General features: G+C 44.3%; 1 protein-coding gene across 1 annotated transcript in view; it reads right to left on the reverse strand.

Annotated features, from left to right (window-relative positions):
• Positions 1–25,018, reverse strand: part of LY75 (lymphocyte antigen 75) — a 126,792-nt gene that overhangs the window by 79,395 nt on the left and 22,379 nt on the right. The window contains exons 2-4 of the mRNA XM_053260658.1: positions 20,764–21,141; positions 8,988–9,161; positions 7,332–7,496 (exon numbers count right to left, since the gene is read on the reverse strand). Of these exons, the coding sequence (XP_053116633.1) occupies positions 7,332–7,496; positions 8,988–9,161; positions 20,764–21,141 (717 nt within the window). The remainder of the gene's footprint in view (positions 1–7,331; positions 7,497–8,987; positions 9,162–20,763; positions 21,142–25,018) is intronic.

The following is a 25,018-nucleotide window of genomic DNA, read 5'->3' on the forward strand; positions in this document are numbered from 1 at the left end:
CGTTAGAAATTAGAAGATAATATTTATCTAAAGATCCTTTCTAAATGATAAGTTTTTCTGGCAATACATTCACAGTTGTTACTGTCATACTGAACCCATATATCTTTTTTCAAGATAACTATGGTTGCTGAAATGTCACATTTTCCTAAGGCTCAAACACAATATTCAGTCACCTGAGAAAATGCAGCTAGTACCCCTGTGCTCCACCCTCAGCACAGTACCTCCAGTGACTGTTGCTAGTGTCTATTTTATGTTTCTTTTAGATTGTGAGCCCTTTAGGGGCAGGGATCCATCTTATCCATCTTATTTATTATTATTTCTCTGTGTAAACCGACCTGAGCCATTTTTGGAAGGGCAGTGTAGAAATCGAATGAATGAATGAATGAATGAATAAAATAATGATAATACTTCCATTAGTCTTATGAGTGGTGTGTGGTTCTACAAGTGTAATGGGAAACATTTTTAGACAGTGCTTCTGCAAATGCAAGCAACGAGTGACCCTTTTATCCTGGTATTTATTTGAATACCACCTTTCAGGCCAAGGCTTCTCAATGCAGTTTGCATACAATTTAAAGGACAGCACTGTAGTAACAACCAGGTTTCTGGCTGCGGTGGTCTGGATCAGCAGGCTTGACTGGAAGAAATTGTCTTCCAGTTTCTCTCCCCAAGAAACTGTCACCAGGAAGAGCCTGGCAGCAGGCAACAGTATGGGGGCAGAGCTTCTTTTTGTCTGTGCTGCAGATGTGAGAGCGGTTCCTGGTTGCCTCTTCTCTGCAGCAGAAAGTGCTGGAGGGTCAAGATGACAAAAGACCTCACCCCAGCCAGGTGTTTGGGCTGCTGCTGTGGGAAGCATGATGTAAATAACCTTGGCAAGAGGCAATGGTTTTGTACACTCTTGTTTTCCAATTTTTGTTAAAAGAAATTCCATGATATCAAAGACATTTTCTCCTTCAAGGGATGGGATCTAGTAATCTACCCTGAAAAAATTCCTATTGTCAGAATGCTCTATTTCTCATAGGCCAATGCCAGCATGATCCAGGAATGCACTATACAGTAAGGACGAGCACGAATCATTTTTTTTGTTTTGATTTGTACCCAAATCAAAACACCCCCAATTTGTTTTGGGTCAGAATCTGTCCCCCACCGAATCACCCCAGATTCGATTTGTACCTGAATTTTCTGAATCTGACTCGATTTGGATTTTTAAAAGTGTCAAAAGAGGGGGAGTATTGCCCAATGGATGGAAGCTACCACCCAAATTTCAAAGAAATTGGGCAAAGGGGTGATTTTTAAAGAATTGTCTGAAGTGTACGCGTCTTTAAGATTTTCCCCATAGGGAATAATGGGGTTTCCAGCAACATTATAGCTCCACGTGGGGGGCATCGGGGTGGCCCTGAGCGGGGTGTTGTGGGTGGTAGTGCCAAATGGGTGCAAGGAAGCTACCACACATATTTCAAAGGAATTCAAAAGGGCTGATTTTAAAATGATTTTTGAAGTTTACGTGTCTTTAAGCTTTTCCCCGTCAGGCCCAGAGTGAATGGTGGTACATTGGGTGCCAACCACCCCCATACCCACAAGCCCAAGGAGTACTGGGCTTTGTTGTTTCTGAGGTGTTGTGAGTGTAGATTCTTTGAGAATTTACACTCAGAACACCTCAGAAACAACAAAACCCAGTAACCCATGGGCTTGTGGGTATGGGTGTGGTTGGAAACCAATGTGCACTACACCACCACTCACTCTGGGCCACCCTGGTGCCCCCCAAGTGGAGTTACAGGGCTGCTGAAATCCCCATTATTTCCTATGGGGGGAAAAGCTTAAAGAAGCACAAACTTCAGAAATACTTCAAAAATCAGCCCTTTGCCCAATTCCTTTGAAATATGGATGGTAGCATGCACCCATTGGGGCACTACCGCCCAGCCCACTCTTCTGCCCCCGAAACCCCCTTTCTGCCCTGAATCTGCCCCAAAGAAGCAAAGACGCAATCTTCAGAAATTCTTTAAAGATCAGCCCTTTGCCCAATTCCTTTGGAATCTGGGTGGTAGCAGGCACCCATTGGGGCACTACCACGTGACTCACTGTGGCACTCCTAGGAGGCACCCACAGGCAGAAATGGGCACTGTATGTCCCCATTGTCCCATAGGGTGGATGAAGCACACATCAACAACATCAGAGCTTTGCAAAGAACAAGGTTTCCAAAGGTCACACACATCCACTGTGTCACTCGCCACATCCACTGTTGTCCCACCATCGCCCCCCAAATGCAATTGATCTATACACAACAGTATGAAACAACAACAATGAAATGTACTGCCCCATGTGCGCCCTCCCAATGCAGGGTAACAGCAGCAGCCAGCAGCAAGCAAGCAAGCGTGATATCACAGATGCAACAGACTAGGACAGCAGATTAAGGCTAACAACAGCATCCAATGTGCCCTGTCCTCCCTCCCGCAAGCATTTCATCCACAAGCAACACACAACTACATCTGCAGCACCCGGCCATAAAAGTGGGTTAAGTAAGGATGCAAAACAACATTCTGCCAGTGGAACAGCGCAGGTTTGGCCCACCCTCCCACCTACACAAGTAGAAGAGTGATGATGACAACAACGGCACACATTTGCCGCATTTTTTTGACATTTCTGCAATGGATCGGAGCCTGTGGCACCAGCACAACCTATTGTAGATGCATGCAATCTTTTAATAAAAACGCTGATGGTGCTACAAGTCACAATCTGACCCAATCTGCATTGCAAAGAAGTCGACACACACACAGAGAGAAGAGAACCTCTCCTGTGCCCATTCATGAAGTCCCCAAAACACAGGCACAACAAGCCAAACCAAGGCATTTGAATTGCATAATATATATACTGCTAGACTTCAGATTATGTAGGGGGAAACATAGTATACCTGTGCATGCGTGCTCTGTGAAAGGGTTAGTGGGTTTAGGGTTAAAATTTTGGCCATGGCCTCAGAATGCTATGTGCTCTCTAAGTCTGCATGACAGACATTTGTGAGGGCACCAGCAGCAAGCTCATCCTTGGTCACGGCTGGGGGTACGGGTACATGTGTGTATGTGCTGCTGCTTCAGTCACAGTCCTTCCATGGGTGGGGGAAAGCAAAGCAAAGTCTCAGACAACAAACATTAAACAGACAAGTGAAAGCCACATTACAAAACAGAAATGCATGAACAACAACTCATCATCATCACATTAACAGCATCAGCATATTTTTTTTAATCACATTGACATTCATCATCTTCATTCTGGCATCAATTCAAAATAGTCAATGAAAGCAATTCTTTCATATCAGCATGCATCTTCCAAAACCCTCTGTGGATGGGTGGTGGTGGTGCTGAGCCATAGTGGCACCAGGCCAGGACGCGCCACCCACCTCTGTCATGGGCCTCGTTGAAACAAGTCAAACAAACACTATTCAACATTAAAGGGAAACAAAGCAAACCCTCTGTGACAGTGTGCTCCCCTCGTGTGTGTGTGTGTAGTTCGACGTAAGCATGCGTGAGACATAGCACCCCAGAAATATCCCTGTACCTGCACACACAGCATCCTGCCTCTGCGATGGATGGTGTGCCGCTTCTGCCTTCCAGCCCTCAGGACTGGGCAAGTGGGTGCTCCTGCAAGAGGGAGGGATCCACAGAAGTATGCTGCTAAGAGTGACTACAACTCCCATTGTCCCTAGTCTCGAAGGTGGCCAGCCATTTCAACAGTGGAGAATGGGAGTTGTAGTCTCTCTCAGCAACATCTGGGAGAACCCCTCCCTGAAACAGGGAGCACTCACTTTTCCTAGCCCTGAGTGCCAACACAGCAGCAGTGCCCCATCTCACCATTCTTGGGCTGGCAATGCGGCGGTGCCTGTGTGTGTGTCTCTATGTGTCAGCAGCAGTAAGGGGCAGAGACTGTGACACATCTTGGTCGGGATGAGCTGCCGTGGTGTGGGAGGCGCTGCATAAGGGAGTCACTCAACCTTCACGGCCAGCTCAGGGTAGCCCAGCAGGGGGAGGCTGGCCTTAAAGAAGACCAGCTGCTCAATCAACTCAGCATTCAGATGTAAGTGTAGATGGGTCACCACGTCCCCGGCCATGGAGAACAACCTTTCACTCGAGACACTGGTTGGTGGGCATGAGAGGAACCAGCCAGCAATGGTTGCCAAGTCCAGCCAGACATGGCGATGCTTGCCCAAAACTGGCACTGCTCCGTCTCCCGGCCTTCCACCGGCTTCTACAACTAGAGCAGAACAGACTTCTCAGCACGGCTGCAGGGAGTGGCAGGCTCCTCCTGTCCCCCTGGCAAGGCACCAAAGAAGCCCTCTGTGAACCACCGGGTGGCGGAACGTGGAGGTGGCACTGGCCGCTCTGTTGGTGCCACTGCCAGAGAAACGGTGCTGCTGCACTGGGAAGAAGTGGTGGCGGCGGCAGTGCTGCTGGGGGTGGAATGCACACTGCTATGCTGTGCACCAGGCCCCTCCTCCTGGTCATCGTCTGCACCTAGCCTCTTCTCCTTTGCACGCCTGACGTGCTCAACCAGGAAGTACCTCCAGCTAGGCAGCTGGTCAGGGGTGACAGCTCTGCCCTTCATCCTTGGGTCACAGATGCATGCCAGGTGCCATGCAGATGCACCCAAGGGTGTTGTGAGCCATTCCACTACCCCAGTCCTCAGTAGACCTGCCAGGGTGACTGCATCCCCAGTGGTCAGAGTGGCCTGGAGATCACCCATGGTCTTCTCAAGGAGAAGACCAGTGGGCAAAGCCCAGCTCAGAGTAGCTGCCTCAGTACACAAGCTGTTTGTGGCAACATAGAATGGCTCAAGTACTAAGACCAGCTCATAAATGAGCTGCCAGTCCACAGTGGACAGATCATACACATCCAAGCCACTATGCCTTGCCATGCTGTGGATGACTCCCTCTTACTCCTGCAGGCACTGGAACAAAAGAAAGGTGAAGTTCCACTGGGTAGAAACATCCTGAGGGATCAGGTGTTCAGGCAGGCCCAGCTCAATCTGCCTCGCCTTGAGCAGGTGCCTTGCTTTTTCGCTCCGGTGGAAGTGGCCAGCAATCTTGCGATACTGGACCACAAGAGTGGCCATGGAAGCAGCAGTTTCTGGGGCAGGAACTAAACCTAACCTTTGCTGGCGCTTGAACTTCGCCTCCTTAAACCAAAGAGCCACCAGGCTCAAAGTGTGTGCAACGCAAGCGATGTGCACAAATTGAACCTGCCTGGCCATCTTACTAATGTTGGCTGTGTTGTTGGTGACCATGAAGCCTCGGTGGAGGTTTGGCTCCCTGGCTAGCCAAGTTCCCACCTGTCGGTCCATGATCGTCGACAACTCATCGAACTTGTAGTCTGTGTCCATCGTCTCTACATGCAACACTGCCCCAGAAGCCTTGCCTGCATGGGAGGAGATGGATACAGCTCCAGCAGAGCCGGATGTCCCCTCATCCTCATGCCTCAACCAGTGGGCTGTCAGGGACATGAAGGCAGTGTGCAGCCTGCTGCGGCTTGTCCAGAGATCCGCAGTGAAGTGCACACTGGTGCTGGGCCTTGCTGCACACAACAGGGCCAACACAACCTCCCTGCACAGATGGTACAGGGAGGGCACCACCCACCTACTGAAGGTGGTGCGTGAGGGGATTTTGTATTCTGGGGCAAGCAGCAGGAGCAGACAGCAGAACCGATATTAAAAGGCTGATCGTCCACAGCCATCATCTCCCCAATGGCCCGGGTAATCAGATATGGTTTGGGGTACTCAGACTGCTTCACTAGAGGCTGCACCCACTGCTCTGTCAGCTTTTCCTGCCTAGGAGTAGGAACCACTGACTGCTTGCTGCTAGTGCTAGATGAGGTGCTTGGCCTAGCACTGCTGCCAGCAAAGGTTTGGACCCCCAGGTGCCTCCGCCGCAGGCGCAACAGCAGACCCGACATGGTGAAGTGCTTAGGGTCCTTGCCCCTGCTAACAAGTGCCTTGCAGTGGATGCAGGCAGCATGGCTGGGATCACCAGGGCAAAGCTCAAAGTGACCCCACACCACACTGCTGGACTCTCCTGCGACATGGGGCTGCTTGGGTGATGGCACTTCTGCTGGTTCCTTCTGGGGCATGCCACCACCACTGCCTCAGAGCTGGCCTGGGAAGTCCCAGGGACAGGAAAAACAGGGGCTTCCTCCTGGGTCTCCTCAGATGCAACCTTGGGGCCCCCACCCCCCACAGGGACCAGTGGGGAGGGCGGCAAGGTGGATCTGGATGGACTGGCAGCCAGTTCCACCTGCACCACCTCCACATCTGTCACGGGAAGAACTTCTTCCCTGGCAGGAGAGGCCTTCCCCACTAACTGCTGCTCGGCCACAGGCCCTGGCATAGGGCCAGGCAGATGAGAGAAATCCAGCCTGCACACCAAAGCAGGGGTGGGGGGTGACTCGGGGAATAGGCCCCTGTCGCCATCCCCCACCATGACCAGCAAGAAAAACCCTCCCCCTACCTGGCACTCTTCCGCCCCTCCCAGCCATCTCTTTTGGGGCTTCTTTTTATAACCCTGACTTTTAAAAAAAACCCTTTTTGAAATAATTGGGGGGCAAGGGGCAGAAGTGGGGTGAGTGTCTCAGGGAAGGGGACACTCAGTTGGGAGAAGGGCCAAGAACAGGGGCTGGGCTGACCAGTGGAGTGTGCCCCCTGCAGTTGGGGGGTGGTGGTGTTTTTTAAAATTGTTTTTTAAAACCACAAGGCTACACTATCCTTCTAACCACCTACTAGTACTAGCTAAGGGGAATCCCTCCCACAGACAGAACCCCTATTTAAACTTCTTCTAAACTAAACAACACACAACTTTTTAAATTCAATTGCAACCCCAAACCTCCCTCCAAACAGGAAAACCCCCACAATAATACACAATTCCAGAGACGTGTGTGTGTGTATGGGGTGTGTGTGTGTGTGTGTGTGTGTGTGTGAAATTGGTACTCACTCAGTCTAAGGCTTCACCCACATTGCATCCAGTATTCCACTTTGTGGTCTGGTCTCAGAGTCTACTCTTTCTTCTTCAATCTTGTTCAGTCTTCAGATAGGGGGCTGGGGCAAAAACCTGGAAAATCTGGGGGCGGGGGGAGGGGGTGGTTGGCTGGCCAGGTGGCCAGTGGCCACTATACAGTACATACACAGATCTGATTCTGGTTGTCTATCCTGGTTAAATGCATGTTAACCACAGCAGTCTGACTAGGATTGCCCAGAAATTCTGGGTTCTCATAATCAGCTTCACAGGGCTTAGTGGTCCTGGTTAACTCTTTAACCAGGATCACCGTGATTGTGTGAATGCCGCCATACTACAAACCTACCTTGTATGTAGTTTAACTCAGACTTGCTGGTGATGCTCAGCAAATCGCCACCTTGCCTCTGACATGATAGATAAGCTTCTTTCCAAGAAAGGGTAGCCCGTGTATTTACCTGGTAGCAACTTCCCAGATCTGTACCAGGTTCCCAAGTATTCTGACAACCATCCTCTGAAGGCAAACAGATAATTAAAAACTGGGCTCAGTTCAATGAAGTGCACACAGCATCCAATATAGAGCAATTTCACAAGGTTCAATAGAGTACTGTTTTCCCTGTACCCTCACCAATCAATGTACATGGGCACATGTGTTGGCAGCGCAAGGAGACATTGGAGAGCTCATATATCCATCCAGTCTCATCTCTCTTTGCCATGCAGGTTACGGGGAATATGGAAGAAATGCATGGACCTCCCTTTCCCTACATGCCCCTTGTGCTGTTTGCACACAAACTTTTGTGACTGTATTGGTGAGAGTGAACCCCTTTCCCCTTCGTACCCACCAATGAAGGTGCATGTGCAGGCAATAGAATTGCCTCATATCTTATGGCTTTTAGTTTATAGTTTTAAAGTTTTAATCTGTATTTTAAACTGTTTTAAATTGTTGTGTTTTTATATAGTGAACTGCCCAGGGACTTGTGTATGGGGGCTGTAAAAAGGTGTTGATTGATTGAATGAATGAATAAATAAGGTAGTAGATGAATTCTTTTCCATCCCAAGTCTGGGATGCAATCACATCTTTCAAGGAAGCATCTTTGGCTTTTGGATTACATGTACTGAAAAGGGGGAAAGTTCTGATCCAGCTATCATCATGATATGTTGTGTAGTCAAGGAACAGCCACACACTACTGTGCACTACGGCACTACTAGAAATGGTGTGGATAATCTGGACCACCTAGTAAGGATGTATTGTTGTAAATGGAAGACCAACTGGTGCCCAATGGGACTGTTTTGTAACATGGTGGTGATGTTACCTCCATTGCAAGCTTCATTATCTGGAAATCTGTTGCCAGATTTGGCTTAATTTAAGCCAAATTTTGGGTTACGGCCAGGGTGGATTTGATTTAAATCAAACTGATTTAAATCACGATTTAAATCACTAGCAGGGTGGATAAAAATCAAAAAAATCCGATTTAAATCAAAAAATCCGATTTAAATCAAAAAAATCCGATTTAAATCAAAAAAATCCAATTTTTTTAATTTAAATCGGATTTTTTTGATTTAAATTGGATTTTTTTTATTTTTATCCACCCTGCTAGTGATTTAAATCGTGATTTAAATCGTGATTTAAATCAGTTTGATTTAAATCAAATCCACCCTGGTTACGGCCCATTTGACCCACGAGTATATCCCTTAGGTTCTGGCAACAAACTGGAACCACACTGCTACAAAGCTGAGGAGGCATATTTTTCCGTGCACACTAGGAAGAGCTCACTGATGTGTACAGGACACAAGATGAAATTCTGTTATACACTTTTATTCCTCATCTAAAAATCTTCTCAGGGTAAAATTACAGCCCAAAATTTTATTCAGGGTACAATTCAACCTCTATTTCTATAGGAAAATCCGGAAACAAATCTATCCCAAAACACAAACAGTGTTATAACAAAAGAGCAAGGTTGTGATGAAGAAATTTCTCAGGATATCATTTCAGGATGCTACTTGCCTGGCTTTAAGCAGAAGCCCCATTTTCTATCTTCATTGAAATTGGTGGTTGTGGAACACCATTCACCACCTATGAATGTTTCATTGTGGATACAATCATGATGCCATGTCTTATTAACTAGGAAGGGAAATTCACATTGCTTTCCATTAGAGTTTCCGTCCCTGGTATACGTCTCTGTAAGAAACCAGCCAAAATCAGATTTAATATTGGAAACAAACAAAAATTGGCTATATAGAGAAGTGGTGAAATGAACTAACCGTTTTTAAAAAAATAAATCCTCTGAGGCGTTTAGAAGAGGAAGTTATTAGCAATTGAAATTCATCTGTGAGTCACGTACCTGTATAACTTTAACCAATAAAATCATAATATAATGTTGTAGGAAAACTTGTGACTTTCAGTCATATGTGTGTTGTACAATAATAGTTGAACTATAAGAGATAATTTGAAACCAATCCATGTAATATATCTGACCTCAATTTAATCCATGGACAGAACAGCTTTTATGTCAGTTCCACTCTATTTTAGAGCCCTATTTAGGCATCTAAAAAGCCCTGAACATGTTTACAGCGCCAAAAGTAAGTCGAGAAGTCCTGCCAGGCATGCCTTTCATCCATTTACATCCATGCCTCTCATCCATTAGTTCTCCATTTACAACCATGCCACTCACAGATACTGCAGCATTTGTCTGAAGAGGGAAATGCCATAACCTTGATGGCTGGTGCTTCTGTGATCAGCAGCCTGAGGTGATCCAGGCTCAAACGGGAAATTTTGGGGAGGCAGAGCCTTCCCCTGTGATTTCAAAATTTCCAAAAATTGTCAGCCATTGTCGGTTGCGCAGCAGATGTTATGCTTGGCTCTTGGTGTGGTGCTGCAATGCTGTACTCCACTACGTTATCTGCTACAGAACATTCTGGCTGTTAGCATTAAGGGTAAGTTGTCATACCCCTGCACAATTGCCTGGTTCCCACAAACAAACAAACAAACAGAAATAAATAAACCTCAGTTAAAGATGGGCCAGAGCACAGGGCTTCAGGCGCCAGTCTTAGGGCACAGGCAGGTCCATACCGGGACAGTATGGTTCCAAGTTAAACCTGGTTCCAAGTTAAAAGCTAAAGCCAGCACTTTGGATTAAGCTGGGAAGCAAATTGGAAAAGTTGACATAAGGCAGATGTGATATGGGATGAGCAATTTGCTCATTCGGATTAGTGAGGCACTTGCATAATGTAAGAAATATATGCCTCTAAGTGGTTTCCACTATTAGTGATGAACTTGCATAATGTAAGAAATATATGCCTCTAAGTGGTTTCCATTACTATGCAATGTTGCACAACCAATAGCAGAAAACCTTTTCTGTGGGATATATATGAAATTGTGAAACAATTAGCTAGTGCCCCTTGTGGCAGAGGTTGTGCAACATCTTCTGCTAGTGCAAGAACTAGTTTAGAACAGCAGTTCCTTTCTCTGTGCAACATTCTTAAGCAACGCCCTCATGCCAGTGAAACAGGCTTATGCTAGCATATCATCAGTCTGGATACTGCTCAACACAGCTGCCACATTTTGCACCAAGGATAGTTTCTGAACTGCCTTCAAAAGCAGCTCCATGTAGAGTGCATTGCAATAATTGAGACTGGATGAAAGTAGAGCATGGATAATGGAGGCCAGGTTTGTAAAGTCCTAGTAGGATTGCAGTTGGCAAACCAGCAAAAGCTGAAAAAAAGGAGCTCTTGGCCACCATTATAATGTGGACATCCAGAGACAGCCCTGAATCCAGAAGTACCCCTGAATGATGTACCTGAAATCAAAAGGGGCAACGTAAAGTTGTGCCGTCGAGTCGGTGTCGACCCCTGGTGACTACAAAGCCCTGTGGTTGTCTTTGGTAGAATACAGGAAGGGTTTACCATTGCCATCTCCCCTGCAGTATGAGATGATGTCTTTCAACATCTTTCTATATTGCTGCCCAATATTGGTAGGCCTATCATTAGGAAAATGGGCATCCCAGAACATCTCATTGTTCTCATGAGAAACCTATACACAGGACAGGAAGCCACAGTCCAGATTGAACATGGTGAAACAGACTGGTTCCAGATTGGCAAAGGAGTAAGAAAAGGCTGTATACTTTCTCCTTATTTATTCAACTTATATGCTGAATATATACTGAGAGAAGCTGTACTGGAAGAAGATGACCATGGTTTTAAAGTTGGAGGAAGAAACATCAATAACCTGTGCTATGCTGATGACACCACTCTGATAGCTGAGGATGCAGATGATCTGCAGTCTCTAGTAATGAAAGACAAGGAGCACAGTGAAAAAATGGGACTACAATTAAATATAAAGAAGACTAAACTAATGACAATGGGTACAGCAACCAGCCTCAGAATTGACAATGAAGACACTGAAGTGGTAGACAGCTTCTGCCTTTTAGGATCAACCATCAACAGTAAAGGATCCAGCAGTCAAGAAAAACACCACAGACTAACACTTGGTAGGGTTACAATGAAAGCCTTGGAAAGGTTATTTAGATGCTATGACGTGTCTACAAAGATAAGAATCGTTCAGACAATGTTTTCTCGTGACACTCTATGGATGCGAAAGCTGGACTTGGAAGAAGCAAGATAGAAAAAGCATTGACGCTTTTGAACTTTGGTGCTGGAGCAGACAGCCAGGAAAACAAACAAATGGATCACAGAACAAATCAATCCAGAATTTTCACTTGAGGCACAAATGGCCAGGCTCAAACTATCATACTTCGGACACATTATGCAAAGACCCAGCTCCCTTGAGAAGTCCATAATGCAGGGAAAAGTTGAAGGAAAGAGAAGAGGATGACCAGCAGCAAGATGGATATACTTGATTACGACAGCAATGAATGCACCACTGAGAGACCTTAAAGGCCAAGTTGAAGACAGATCATCCTGGAGAGAATCTATCTATGTGGTTGCTACGAGTCGACACCGACTTGACGGCAATCAATCAATCAACACAGGTGTTGCCCATAGTCTGGGAAACATACCAGCAAGGATTTGAACTGGCAACCTCTGGCTTGCTAGTCAAGTCATTTCCCCATTGCACTATTAGGTAGAGTGTAATTCTATCCAAGACAAATTGAACACCTCTCTCCAGACTAACCAAACCTGCAAACAGCATCCCTTCTGAGTTCAGCTGAACACTAACAAACAAAACAAAACAAAAATGAAATTTAAAATTTAACAAAAATTTAAAAAGCCTAGAAAGAGCTTTGTGACATATGCCTCAATCCGTCAAGTTTCCCTTCTAGCATGTTGCTCAAGCTGTGTTCAGTCAGCAGGTCCCCTGACCCTGTTTATAGGCTGTTATGTTTTCCATCCCCCACACAACAATAATGTTGCAGTAATTGCTTCTAGTCACCTTAAGTGGCGCAGTGGGGAAATGCTTGACTAACAAGCAGAAGGTTGCCGGTTCTAATCCCTACTGGTACTATATCAGGCAGCAGTGATATAGGAAGATGCTGAAAGGCATCATCTCATACTGTGAGGGAGGAGGCAATGGTAAACCCCTCCTGTATTCTACCAAAAGAAAACCACAGGTCTCTGTGGGCTCCAGGAATCAAAACCGACTTGATGGCACACTTTATCTTTACCTAATTGCTTCTAGGGAGTAAAGCTGTGGACAAAATGTGCACTTCAACTTGGAAGAGCCACCAGGGACCAGATGCAATGCTCATGGAAGCCTGCGGACCACTAATTGACCATCTCTGCTCTAGGTAACACACAAGAAGGTGAATAAGTATTAATATTATTTATTATTTGTAGAACACCTGCATTAATGAAGCACTGTAAATAGATCACAGAGAATCTTCTTGGCCTCTCATTACTGGCCCTTCCAATTCTACAGTGCAGAATTTCCATTTCCCCCCTATATGACATTCAAAATGAATATGTTTCACAATTAAACAAAATAAATAAATAAATAAATATCATAGTAAGAATTGGAAGATGATGCATTCACTTTATTTTAGTTTTCTTTGAGCATAATCCAGCAACTTGTAATTCATTGCAACCTCTTCACTTTTCCTCAGCGTTTTATAGCAATTAGCAAAAATCTGTGCATACTGCATTTTTTATACACTGTGTCAAATTGCTTAGTTATTCCAGTTAGTACTACAAAATGTTAATCTAAACTCAAAAGGGCACTAGCATGCATAAGCAATTTATTATGAAATCCCATAACCATCTACCAGAATAAAATGTACATGGATTTATGGTATTTTGGGGAAAGATTATTGTTAGGATTATGTTTATACAACAAAACATGCATAAAAGTTAGAGATGTGCATGAACCGAGGTTCATGCCCCGGTTCTAAGGCGGACTGGTTTGTGCCACCGCCAAAAGTGCAGCGCTGGGCGTCATGGTGGCAGCGAGCGGGACCTTTACAAGTGAGTACAGCAGGTCCTTACTTGCTCACCCACTGCTCCATGCAGCTTCCTGCTGCGGTGCTCTCCCCAACAGCCTGCACACGGCACCAGCACGCACATGGTGCATGCACAGATGCCATTTGTGTGGTCAGTGTGATGTTGCTGACCATGCATATGGCATATGTGCATTTACGGAGGCTATGTGCATATGGGTGCCACATGTGGGTTGTTGAGGAGAGCACTGCCGCCACAGGAAGCTGCATGGAGCAGTGGGTGAGCAAGTAATTAGTGGTGTCTGTGGCACTGTCTAATTCCAGGGCCACAGTCTTTATGAGCTGCTGTGGCCAATGGGCACTTGGGGAAGAGACACAACAGAAGCATCGGGGAGGTTGGGAAGGGAATGGCTAAAAGGAAGTGGTGGGTACCAGGAAAAGGAAAGCCAGGAATATGGGGCAGACCAACAGAGTGCTAGTGGGTGCCTATAGAGTCACACAGTAGGACCATCTGCTGAGCTGGAGGAGAAGAAGGATGTCAGTAAGTAAGTAAGTAAGTAACTTTATTACGATTGTAGATCAGACAGTGCAACAGGATGTCAGTAAAATCCTTCTCCACTCAGCTCTGAGGTCATTTTTCACTTGTCTAAGTAACAAAGTTGCTCTAATGTGCTTAAATCTGATATGGTATTGGCAAGACAAAGTTATGAGAAAAAGAGTCTTACTCTTGCTGAGAGCCAACCAGGTATTCAGAAGAGTCTATGGTCTTTTGTTTTTCTATTTACATACAGGAAGATCTAAATCAACATAGCCAATTGCTCCTGAAAGTTTCACTCCCTCTGAAGGACCAGGTTCACAGTTTGGGGTGCTCATTGATCCAACACTGTCACTAGAGGCTCAAGTGGCCTCTGTGGCTCAGAGTGCCTTTTATCAGCTTCAGCTGATACACCAACTGCATCTTTTGCTGGACAGAGATAGTTTGGCCACAGTTACTCATGCTCTGGTAACTTCTCACTTAAATGACTGCAATACATTATATGTGGGGCTGCCTTTGAAAATTCTCCGGGCACCCACTAGCACTGTTTGCCCCATATTCCCGGCTTTCCTTTGATTAAAGATGAATGGAGTGCTAGTGGGTGCCCAGAGAGTCAAAATTTCTGTAAAGCCGCTCTGCACAGAGGCCTTTAGCTAGGGCTAAGGGAAGAGCTAACTGCGGGAGCCTCTGACACAGGGGTTTTGTATGGGTTTTTAAAAAACGAAATCTCATCTTATTCTGGTCACGGTGCATCTTGAGTTGTATGTACATTCAAAGTATATGATGATTTGAAGCTTAAGAATTGCTCTTTCAGGTGCTTTTTGATATTCACTATCTCAAGAGATATCGAGGTGTATACAGAATCAAGGGGGGAAACAAAAGGAACATCATAAGAGGTGGCCAGAGGTGCTTTTTATTAGCTTCGGCTGATACGCCAGCTGCATCCATTTCTTGAGATGAACAACCTCCAAACAGTGATACATCTGCTGGTAACCTCTAGGCTGGATTACTGCAATGTGCTCTATGTGGAGCTGCCTTTGTACGTAGTCTGGAAACTGCAGTTGGTTCAGAACATGGCAGCCAGGTTGGTCTCTGGGTCATCTAGGAAAGACCATATTACTCCTGTGTTGAAGGAATTGCACTGGCTGCTGATAGGTTTCCGGGCAAAATACAAGGTGCTGGTCATTACCTATAAAGCCCTAAACAGCTAGGCCCTGGGTATTTAAGAAAACGTCTTCTTCGCCATGAGCCCCACTGCCTGTGGCTGCTGCCAACTCATCTAGCGGTTTCTTGGGAACGGGCCTTCTCCGTTGCAGCCCCTCGACTCTGGAATGTGTTCCCTGTTGAAATAAGAGCCTCTCCATCTCTGGCAACTTTTAAAAAGGCAATGAAGACACATTTATTCACCCAGGCTTTTAATTAGATTTATAGTTTCAAATAACTTTAATAATGGATTTTAAATGTTTTAATCTTTTAAATGATTTTAATTGTTAATTGAGTTAATATTTTAAATTATTTAAATTGTAAACTGCCCAGAGATGCAAGTTTTGGGTGGTATAGAAATATTTTAAACAAACAAACAAACAAAACAAAAATGAAACAGGACATTTCCTGATGTCCTGAACAGATTGTGATCCAATTTGTCATATTATTTGACCTATGTATTTAGTTACAAAAACCACACCATCTTAATTTCACATGCTCAGGGACGGAGCCACCATTGAGTGGGGGAGTTCAAAGAACCCAGGCCACTGTGCTGAAGGCTGCACCCAGAGCCCCAGCCATGGCCTTGTATCTGACGTCTGATGCAGGGGTATGGCACCCATTTGCAAGTAAACTTTGGCCAGAGGCGCACTTGCAGCACAGCTGGGAGCGCCTCTCCCTGCTTGCAAAAACAGAGAGATGCATTCCTAGCCAGGCAGGGAGCACAGTGCTAGCTGAAGCTTTTCAAAAACTGAGCTGCACAGCTCCATTTTTTAAACGTTTCAGCCAGCACTGAGCTCCCAGCATGGCTGGGAATGAGTTTATCTGCTTTTGCAAGCAGGGAGACTAGTAATCAGGGCATGTGACCCCATTTGCTAATGTGGACATGCTCCCGAGTCTGATGTCAGATGCAGGGTGTGTGGTTTGAGTGGTGGTAGCGGGCTGGACAGAGGCCACTGGTGTCATTGCTCCCCCACTGCACATGCTATATCTCATCAGCTTTCAAGTGGCTCAACTGAAATACTTGATGGGGTGGCAGGAATTGATAAAGACACTTAATGTTGTTCAAATGTTATACTAAAACAAATTCAAAACTTTATGTGGAAAGACATTCTTTTAATTGGAAGTAAAAGTTACTGCATGACTAATGATCTTCTTGAGAGACATCTGCAGATGAGGTCAAGGGGATGAAAGGAATAAGGATGCCCAAAGACTATTACTTCTTGACTTGGTTTCTTCCAAGATATTGTATGCTGCATGCTGGGAGCAGCGCAAGCAGGATTTATTACATTCACATCCTACCTTTCATCTTAGTTGCTCAGAGCAGTGTTTTAGCTTCAAGCGAGCCCATAAAGCAGGTTTAGCTGAGAGATAGAAAGGCTGTTCTCACAAGCAGCCAAGCCTGGGCTAAGGAAGCCAAGCCTGGGCTTGGCTGCCTGTAAGAACCGCAAAGAGGCATGTGGCTCCTGGTGGCAAACCTGCCAGAGAGCCCACCTTGTAAATGAGGTTAAGGGCACCCATGAGGGATGTGTACAGAACTGGTTCCGTGCACACCTGGGAGGTTTTTTCCCCCTTTTTTCTGTGCACTCCTGGGAGGGCCTGATAATTAAAGTACCAAATCCAGTCAATAACATCTGGTAAAAATATTATGGGACTTCCGACTACAAACAGACAAACATCTGCCACACAATACACCAGATATAACTGTAGTTGAGAAGAAAGAAAAACAAGTCAAAATAATCGACATAGCAATACCAGGGGATAGCAGAATAGAAGAAAAAGAAATAGAAAAAATAACAAAATACAAAGATCTACAAATTGAAATTGAAAGGCTGTGGCAGAAGAAGACCAAAATAATCCTAGTGGTAATTGGTGCCCTGGGTGCAGTTCGAAAAGACCTTGGGGCCACAGAAATCACCATCAGCCAATTACAAAAAGCAGCTTTACTGGGAACAGCCTATATTCTGCGACGATATCTATAACAACTGACAATAAAATTCAGCCATCCCAGGTCCTTGGGAAGGACTCGATGTCTGGATAAAACAAACCAGTCAATAACACCTGTCTGACTGTGCAAACAAGAAATAACAACAACAACAACAACTTGCTCAGGCATTAAAACAACGTGCTCAGGCATTAAAAGATATAAATGCTGCACTTGCAGAAATAACAACCAAGAATTTACAAGAAACAACCAAGAATTTACAAGAAACAACCAAGAATTTACAAACAACAACCAAGAATTTACAAGAAACAAGAAACAAGAATTTACAAGAAACAAACCAACTAATGTACAGTGCAGCAACACCACCACCACCACAAGAGCTTGGATATAAGATCAGTGGACCTGTAAAAAAAGAAAGCAGTACATCACCTAAATGGAAGATTAGATTATATTAGAAAATAAAATCTCCAGGCTCAGATCAGATGCTAGTAAATTGAAAGATATGAAAGACAAGAAGCTGAAGAATGAAAACACCAAACAGTATCTGATCCAAAAATACCACCTAGATTCAAGGAAAATTAGAGAAGTCCTGGAAATAATAAAGCAGCAAATAACAGCAGTGTCAAAGAAGATAGCAGATACAAAGCCAGAATTACACAACACAGGCAGAATCTCCAATTCCAGTCGAATCAGAGACGTTTCTACCAAAGCATAGAAGGAGAAACTGCGAGAAACGTAGAAAACCAAATAAAGAAGAAACAGTGCAATTCTGGGGGAAATTATGGGACAATCCAATAGATTATAATAAAAAAGCAGGCTGGATGAAAGAGGTCAAAAAATGTAACCAACAAATGCAAGATCTAATAATAACACCAGAATTAATAAGTGAAAGAGCAAAGAAAATTAAAAATTGGACTGCTCCAGGCGACGATGAACTGCATGGCTTTTGGCTTAAACACCTAACAAGCCTTCATAAACAACTATCAAAACAGTTCAATCACATTTTGCAAGGAGGTGATATTGAACAATGGCTAACAACTGGGAAAACTCATCTCATCATGAAAGACCCAGCAAAAGGTGCAATTCCAAGTAATTATAGACCGATAACCTGCCTGCCAACCATGTTCAAATTATTAACTGGAATAATAGCAGATGAAGTGATGCAACACTTATTAACTAGCAAACAGCTTCCAGTGGAACAGAAAGGAAATTGCCCAAACACCAGAGGCACAAAAGACCAGCTGCTGATTGACAAATTGATTTTAGAAAACTGCAAGAGAAGAAAAACCAATCTAAGTGTTGCATGGATTGACTACAAGAAAGCCTTCGATTCATTGCCTCACACATGGATACTAAAATGTTTAGAAACAACTGGTGTCAGCAAAAACATTCAGGTATTTATTTAAAAAGCAGTGAGCATGTGGAGTACACAGTTAACAATCAATGGCGAGACACTTGGACAGGTTAGCATTAGAAGAGGCATTTTCCAAGGGGACTCACTTTCCCCTCTGTTGTTTGTAATCGCCATGACCCCACTTTCACAAATAATAAACAAAACAGGCCTTGGATACCAAACATCTAAAACATCAAGTCAAATCAACCATCTGCTGTACATGGACGATCTGAAGTTGTATGCAAAGTCCCAGTCAGACATCAAATCACTGCTAAACACTGTCCGTATATTCAGTAGCGATATAGCAATGGAGTGTGGACTAGACAAGAGTGCTGCATTAATAATGAACAGAGGGAAAATAAGAAAAACAGAAGGAATAGAACTGCCCAATGGAAGCAAGATCAAGAACCTGGTAGAGAAAGAACCTTACAAATACTTGGGCATTCTCCAGGCTGATAACATCGCACACACTGAAGTTAAAAGAAAAATGGGAAGTGAATACATCAGGAGAGTTAGAAAAATCCTCAAGTCCAAACTCAATGGCGGGAACACCATACAAGCCATAAACACCTGGGCTATACCTGTTATCAGATACAGTGCAGGAATAATAGACTGGACCCAGGCTGAGCTAGAGACGCTAGATCATAAGACCAGGAAAATCATGACCATCAATCATGCTCTGCACCCCCACAGTGATGTAGATAGGCTATACCTCCCTCGCAGCTCAGGTGGAAGAGGAATGCTGCAAGTCCATCAAACAGTAGAGAAGGAGAAAAGAGGCCTTGAAGAATAATCAAGGACAGTGAAGAAGATGTACTTCAAATGGGCAATAACGCGAAACTATTCAACACCAATGAAAGAAAGCAGGCCTACAAGAAAGAACAAGTCAAGAACCGAGCAGAAAAATGGAGAAATAAGCCCCTGCATGGTCAATATTTGCACAATATAAGTGGAAAATCAAACATCACCAAGACCTGGCAGTGGCTTAAGAATGGCAACTTGAAGAAAGAAACAGAGGGTTTAATACTGGCTGCGCAAGAACAGGCACTAAGAACAAAAGCAATAAGAGCAAAAGTAGAAAAATCCACAACAAACAGCAAGTGCCACCTTTGTAAAGAAGCAGATGAAACAGTGGACCACCTAATCAGCTGTTGTAAAAAGATCGCACAGACTGACTACAAACAAAGGCATGACAAGGTAGCAGGGATAATAATAATAATAATTTTGGACAGATTTATCCATATGCATAACAGAGATATTTGTGAACAAATTACTTTTAGCAAACATAGCTTTCTTCAAATGGTATCATCCTGAGCTGAAAAAAAACTAGTTACCCACTAGTCAAACCACTATTTTTTATAAATCAGTGCCAAGGAGCCACTTTCAGCGTTAGAAGAATCCACTTAATGCCAACATTTCTGTTGATTTAAGTGGGAACAAGAATTATTGTGCTCCTTTAAAATGCATTAACAGAAACGGTGCATTTTTCTTTCTTTCTTCAAAACACAAGTATTAGTTATTGGTCTTTCAACTGACACTCTCTTCGCAAGGAATCTGTGCCATCCTTTAAAAAAACACGCCAAGAAACAGAAGTACACACACACACACACACACACACACACACACACACACACACACAGTGAATCTACGTTTAAAATTTCTTTTGGAAACCATACCAGTATCCAAAGGTCCACATGTGGTCTTCTACATATGCATGGGAGCTTTCAGTCTGCCCTTCCAAAGGCCATGCCCCACAACCCAAAATCTGCTCCTGAAGGTCAAGGGACCTTTCAGCATTACATTTAGCATTACATTAAGCTGTGGGTGGAAGTGATTTATGAATGTGCATACTCTCTTTAGAGCTTGACCCATCCTATGACTTTTGTACCACACCATTCTTCCATTACAGAACTCAAGGTGACATACACGGGGTTCCCAAGCAGTCACCCATCCAGTCACTGAACTGATGAAATATCTGCTTAGCTTCAGCATGGTGCTGTGTTGTGCCCTGCCTCAGACTATGTCCTGGGACCATTACATATTGTGTCACTTCACACATCACACTGTAAGCGTGTATGCCTAAAATGGTTTAAGTGTGCATGTAAAACACACTTAATACAAAAAAAAATCCCGACATGTTTACAAATACACATCAGCCTTCTGACTGGCTGCTGCTCCCTGGTTCATGTTCCCTGATGGCAAATCCAGCTATCTCTATGTAATATGCAAAGGGGCTCTTGCCCTTGAACTCCTTGCAAACTTGCATTCAAGTCCCTTTATTCTGAAAAGTCAAATGACCACAAAGAAAATACGTACCACGGTAAGGGAATTTACAGATCACATCACTGGAATTACTTCTTCTCCAGGTATCAGAAGCATTTATGCTTGCAGTCACAATCCCATCCTGTAAAGTCAGCTTCTTCTGGGATGCTGAATGTATGGAGGCACCAGTACACTTCCACCAGAGCCTCAGGCTTGAGTCTGAGTCACAATCCATCATTTTCAAAGGGTTTTGGGATTTGGCAACATCTAGTCCGAGGCAGGTTTGGGACCCCAGGTTAAAAAGACGGTGTTGGGAGACCCATGTCCATAAGGCCTCTTTTGTCCCTTGGCAGTCTCCTGATAATATCTTCAGGTTTTTAACTTGGATGCACTTCTTAGTTTTTTCATGGCGGATGGTGAAGACATTGTTATCTGCATAGAAAAGAGGAATATGCTTTTATGCTTTGCCTTCTGTGATTTGAATAGAATTTAAATAGAATAGAATTCTTTTTTTACAGTCAAATTGACCAATAATAAGTTCATAAAATCATAAATATAAACATATGGATGGGACTAGGGACATAACCAGATATCTCAAAATGTACACAATTTAAATACTGTTTGACAAATACAAATGGCAGTGAAAATGAATGTTGCTACTTTATCAGTAATTAACTGGTTTGGGTCTGATAAAAGCAAATAAATAACATAGTATTTTAGAGACCCATAACAGAATATGTTATTGCAGACCTCGAAAAATTGTCTTTGGATGGAGGAGCTAGCCCCAAAATGTAGGAGCCAAAGAACACCTGACAAAATTATCAGACTTAGTGATGGTCCACTGTGGGGGGTGGTAAATGGATGTTTCTTTATCACCTTTACAAGTAACATACTTAGAACAGAAACAGGGCTGCCCGGGACAAATAAATTTTTTATTAACCCTCATCTGGAGTCATGATTTTTTACACATGTGTAGGATGTACCACCTTACGTGGCACAGCGGGGAAATGCTTGACTAACAAGCAGAAGGTTGCTGGTTCAAATCTCCGCTGGTACTATATCGTGAAGCAGCAATATAGGAAGATGCCGAAAGGCATCATCTCATAATGCGTGAGAGGAGGCAATGGTAAACCCCTCCTGTATTCTACCAAAGAAAACCACAGGGCTCTGTGGGTGCCAGGAGTCGAAATTGACTTGACACCACACTTTACTTTTACTTTAGGACTTCCTACTTCCAAGTAGTTCCATTGGTTACACTGGATGACCTCCAATGTTATCAGGCCACAGAACCCACTATAATCTAACATTTCACTCCAGGGTAGTGCAGCAGTGACTCCCACATCCTAAGCATGGTGCCCTATTCACTGGGGGAAAAGCTATTCACTCACTAGGGGAAAAGTTATCCCTCACAACAATTCTCTCAGGGCAAGTTCGGATGAACATTGCCCTGCACACGCAAGACTATCAGGGCCACAGCAAGAACATACCCGCCTTGATGTCACAAGTGGATGTATGACTGCAAGTGGATGTGTGACTGCACGACTCACTGACAATGTGAGCTGCTGGCAAAGAAAAAACCAACATTTCAAACCCCAAGCAATAACAAGAATCCATACCTCAACAGCTCAGTTCTCAGCATTTAAGCTGAAAGGACACATTGTGACTGACCTAATCACAATCTAGGAGCTGGTGAAGTGTATTCCACAGGCCAGTCACCCACAATCAAGTTATCTTTTGCTTGTCAGCTGTCCTGGGCACAAACTTCCTGGGTATACACAATACCAACATCTTCTGTCCATCCAAACCAAATACAGATATCAGTGCTTCTCTTAGTGAATGTGCATTTCTGGGGGTATGTCGGGCTTCTTGTGTCTTATAGTGCCTACACAGATCAGTCCCTTGCTCAGGAGAGCCTCTGCCAGCTATTCACTGGGGGAAAAGTTATCCCTCACAACAATTCTCTCAGGGCAAGTTTGGATGAACATTGCCCTGCACACGCAAGACTATCAGGGCCACAGCAAGAACGTACCCGCCTTGATGTCACAAGTGGATGTATTGATGTGCTCTTGGCACAGCCTTCAACTGCATGAGAGGGATGCTATCTGAATCACCACTCTACACATGCTTCAACAAGGTTTTGGAGTTTTTGGAGCCCCTTCACTGGTTCGTCAGACCCAGGAAAGCAGCTATGCTGCAACTCCTGCACAAACAAGGTCCAGATTCCTCTAATGGTTGCCATCTTGGCAATCACTCTTTTCTCCTGTCATGTGGTTTTCCTTCGATGTCTTCAAATCATCTCAGCTGCATTGTAGCACAGAAATAGGAAAGCCCCAAATATACTGCCTACAGTCCCTGCAGTTCTTCATGGGGTCACCAGAGGATCCCAGCCCCACTTCACCACTGTGCGGTGGGCAAGTGATAGACTGATTGTAGACCACCTTTTGTCCTTCCTGCTTCTCATCTAACCCATTATCTTGGTTCCTTCACTGGCAGGTGAATGAGGTTCAGCAGACTGTTCAGTGTCACATATCCCACCTCTACATCCTCTTGCTCTCTCCATCTGGAACCAAACTCCAACTCCTCTCCCCCACCCCTTCTGAGCTGTATCCTATTAGGAGAAATGGGAAAAGACCAGCAATGTACCATGGATGATCCACTGATGCCAGGCTTAATGAAGCTGACATGTAAAAACCACGAATCCACTCTCTTATGCTACTAGAGAATCTACTCTCAGAACATCTCTAGAACAACAAAACCCTGTACTTCATGGGTTGGCAACCCATGTGGGTGGTTGGCACCCTATGTGCTCTACACTGCCACTTGCTCTGGGACACCCCAGTGCCCCTCAAGTGGAGTTATGGGACTGCATTATACCCTACAAGGAAAATCTGAAAGACACGTAACTTCATTAATTCTTCAAAAATCAGCCCTTTGCCAAATTCCTCAGAAAAAATTGTGGTAGCTTCCTTGCACTAACTGGGCACTACCACCAACCACACTCCACTCTGGGCCACCCTTTTCCCCCACCCCGCGTGAAGCTATACTTTTCCTGAAACCTCCATCATACCCTATGGAGAAAATAAGATGTGCAAACTTCAAAAATTCACCAAAAATCAGCAGTTTGCCCAATTCCTTTGAAATTTTTGTGGTAGCTTCCACTCATTGGGCACTATAACCCCCATGACTCTTTTGACCACATGACCCATTTTTTAATCTGAATTAATTCAGATTCAGATTTGGATTAATTCAGATACAAAACAAAACTGGGGTGATTCGGAAGGCTTAGTTTTGGACAAAATACAAAATGGGGTTGATTTGGATTTGGTACAACTTGAAACAGAAAAAATACAAAACGCACAACCCTATAACAGAGGGCTTGACAATTCCCAGACACTATGGTACCTAGAAATTTATCCATGGCACCTAGACTAGGATATTCAGAGGCAGAGTTATTTAACCCTCATCCAGATTTTGGGGTGGATTTCCACTCCTAGCTGCATAAAGGTGCATAAACCACTGCAAACCACTGCACTCCCAGGTACGTTCTTATTCTCAAACTCTTACCTGGATTCTGGCACACAATATGTCCACAAGTATGGCCCCTCACCAGTTAGGATATTTATGTAGTTAAAAAAAAATGACACAGAATAGAAAACAACCCCTCAAATGAATGGGCTCCCTATGGTGGTGTGGTTTCTATCCCATTCCCATTATGAGTCAATTGGGAGAAAACCCACCCCAGAAATGAATAGTCTCCCTATGGTGGGGTTGTTTCTGTCCCATTCACAGTATGAGTCAATTAGGAAAAACACCCCGGAAATGAATGAGCTTTCTATGGTGGGGTAGTATCCTTTCCATTCTTATGTTAAGCCCTTTGAAATGGAAGAGAACACCTTGTTTTTTGTCAACTTCAGTTTTGTTTCCCTTGGTGGTGATAGTGTCCCCAAACCAGTCTGAGGCACTTCATGGTTCTGTGCTCAAAAGTTAGGGCAGATGAAATCAATCCCTCCCACAATGTCAGACCTAGTGTTTGGAACAAGTAAAGTATTTGGAAGCATCTGACCTAAAAGAAACAGGGATTTTAGCCAGCATAACAAAGCCAAAAGGATCACATGAGCAGCAACCACAACAAAGCCCAGTACCCCAATGGGTTAGCAATCCAGGGGGTTGGTTGGCACCCTCTGTGCACTACACCACCACTCGCTTTGGGCCATTCTAGTACCCCCCAGGTGGAGTTATGGGGTTGCTGAAACCTCCAATATTCCCTATGGGGAAAAATCTTAAAGATGCGTAAACCTCAAAAATTCCT

Source organism: Hemicordylus capensis, chromosome 1 (genome assembly GCF_027244095.1).
Source record: "Hemicordylus capensis ecotype Gifberg chromosome 1, rHemCap1.1.pri, whole genome shotgun sequence".
Lineage (NCBI taxonomy): Eukaryota > Metazoa > Chordata > Lepidosauria > Squamata > Cordylidae > Hemicordylus > Hemicordylus capensis.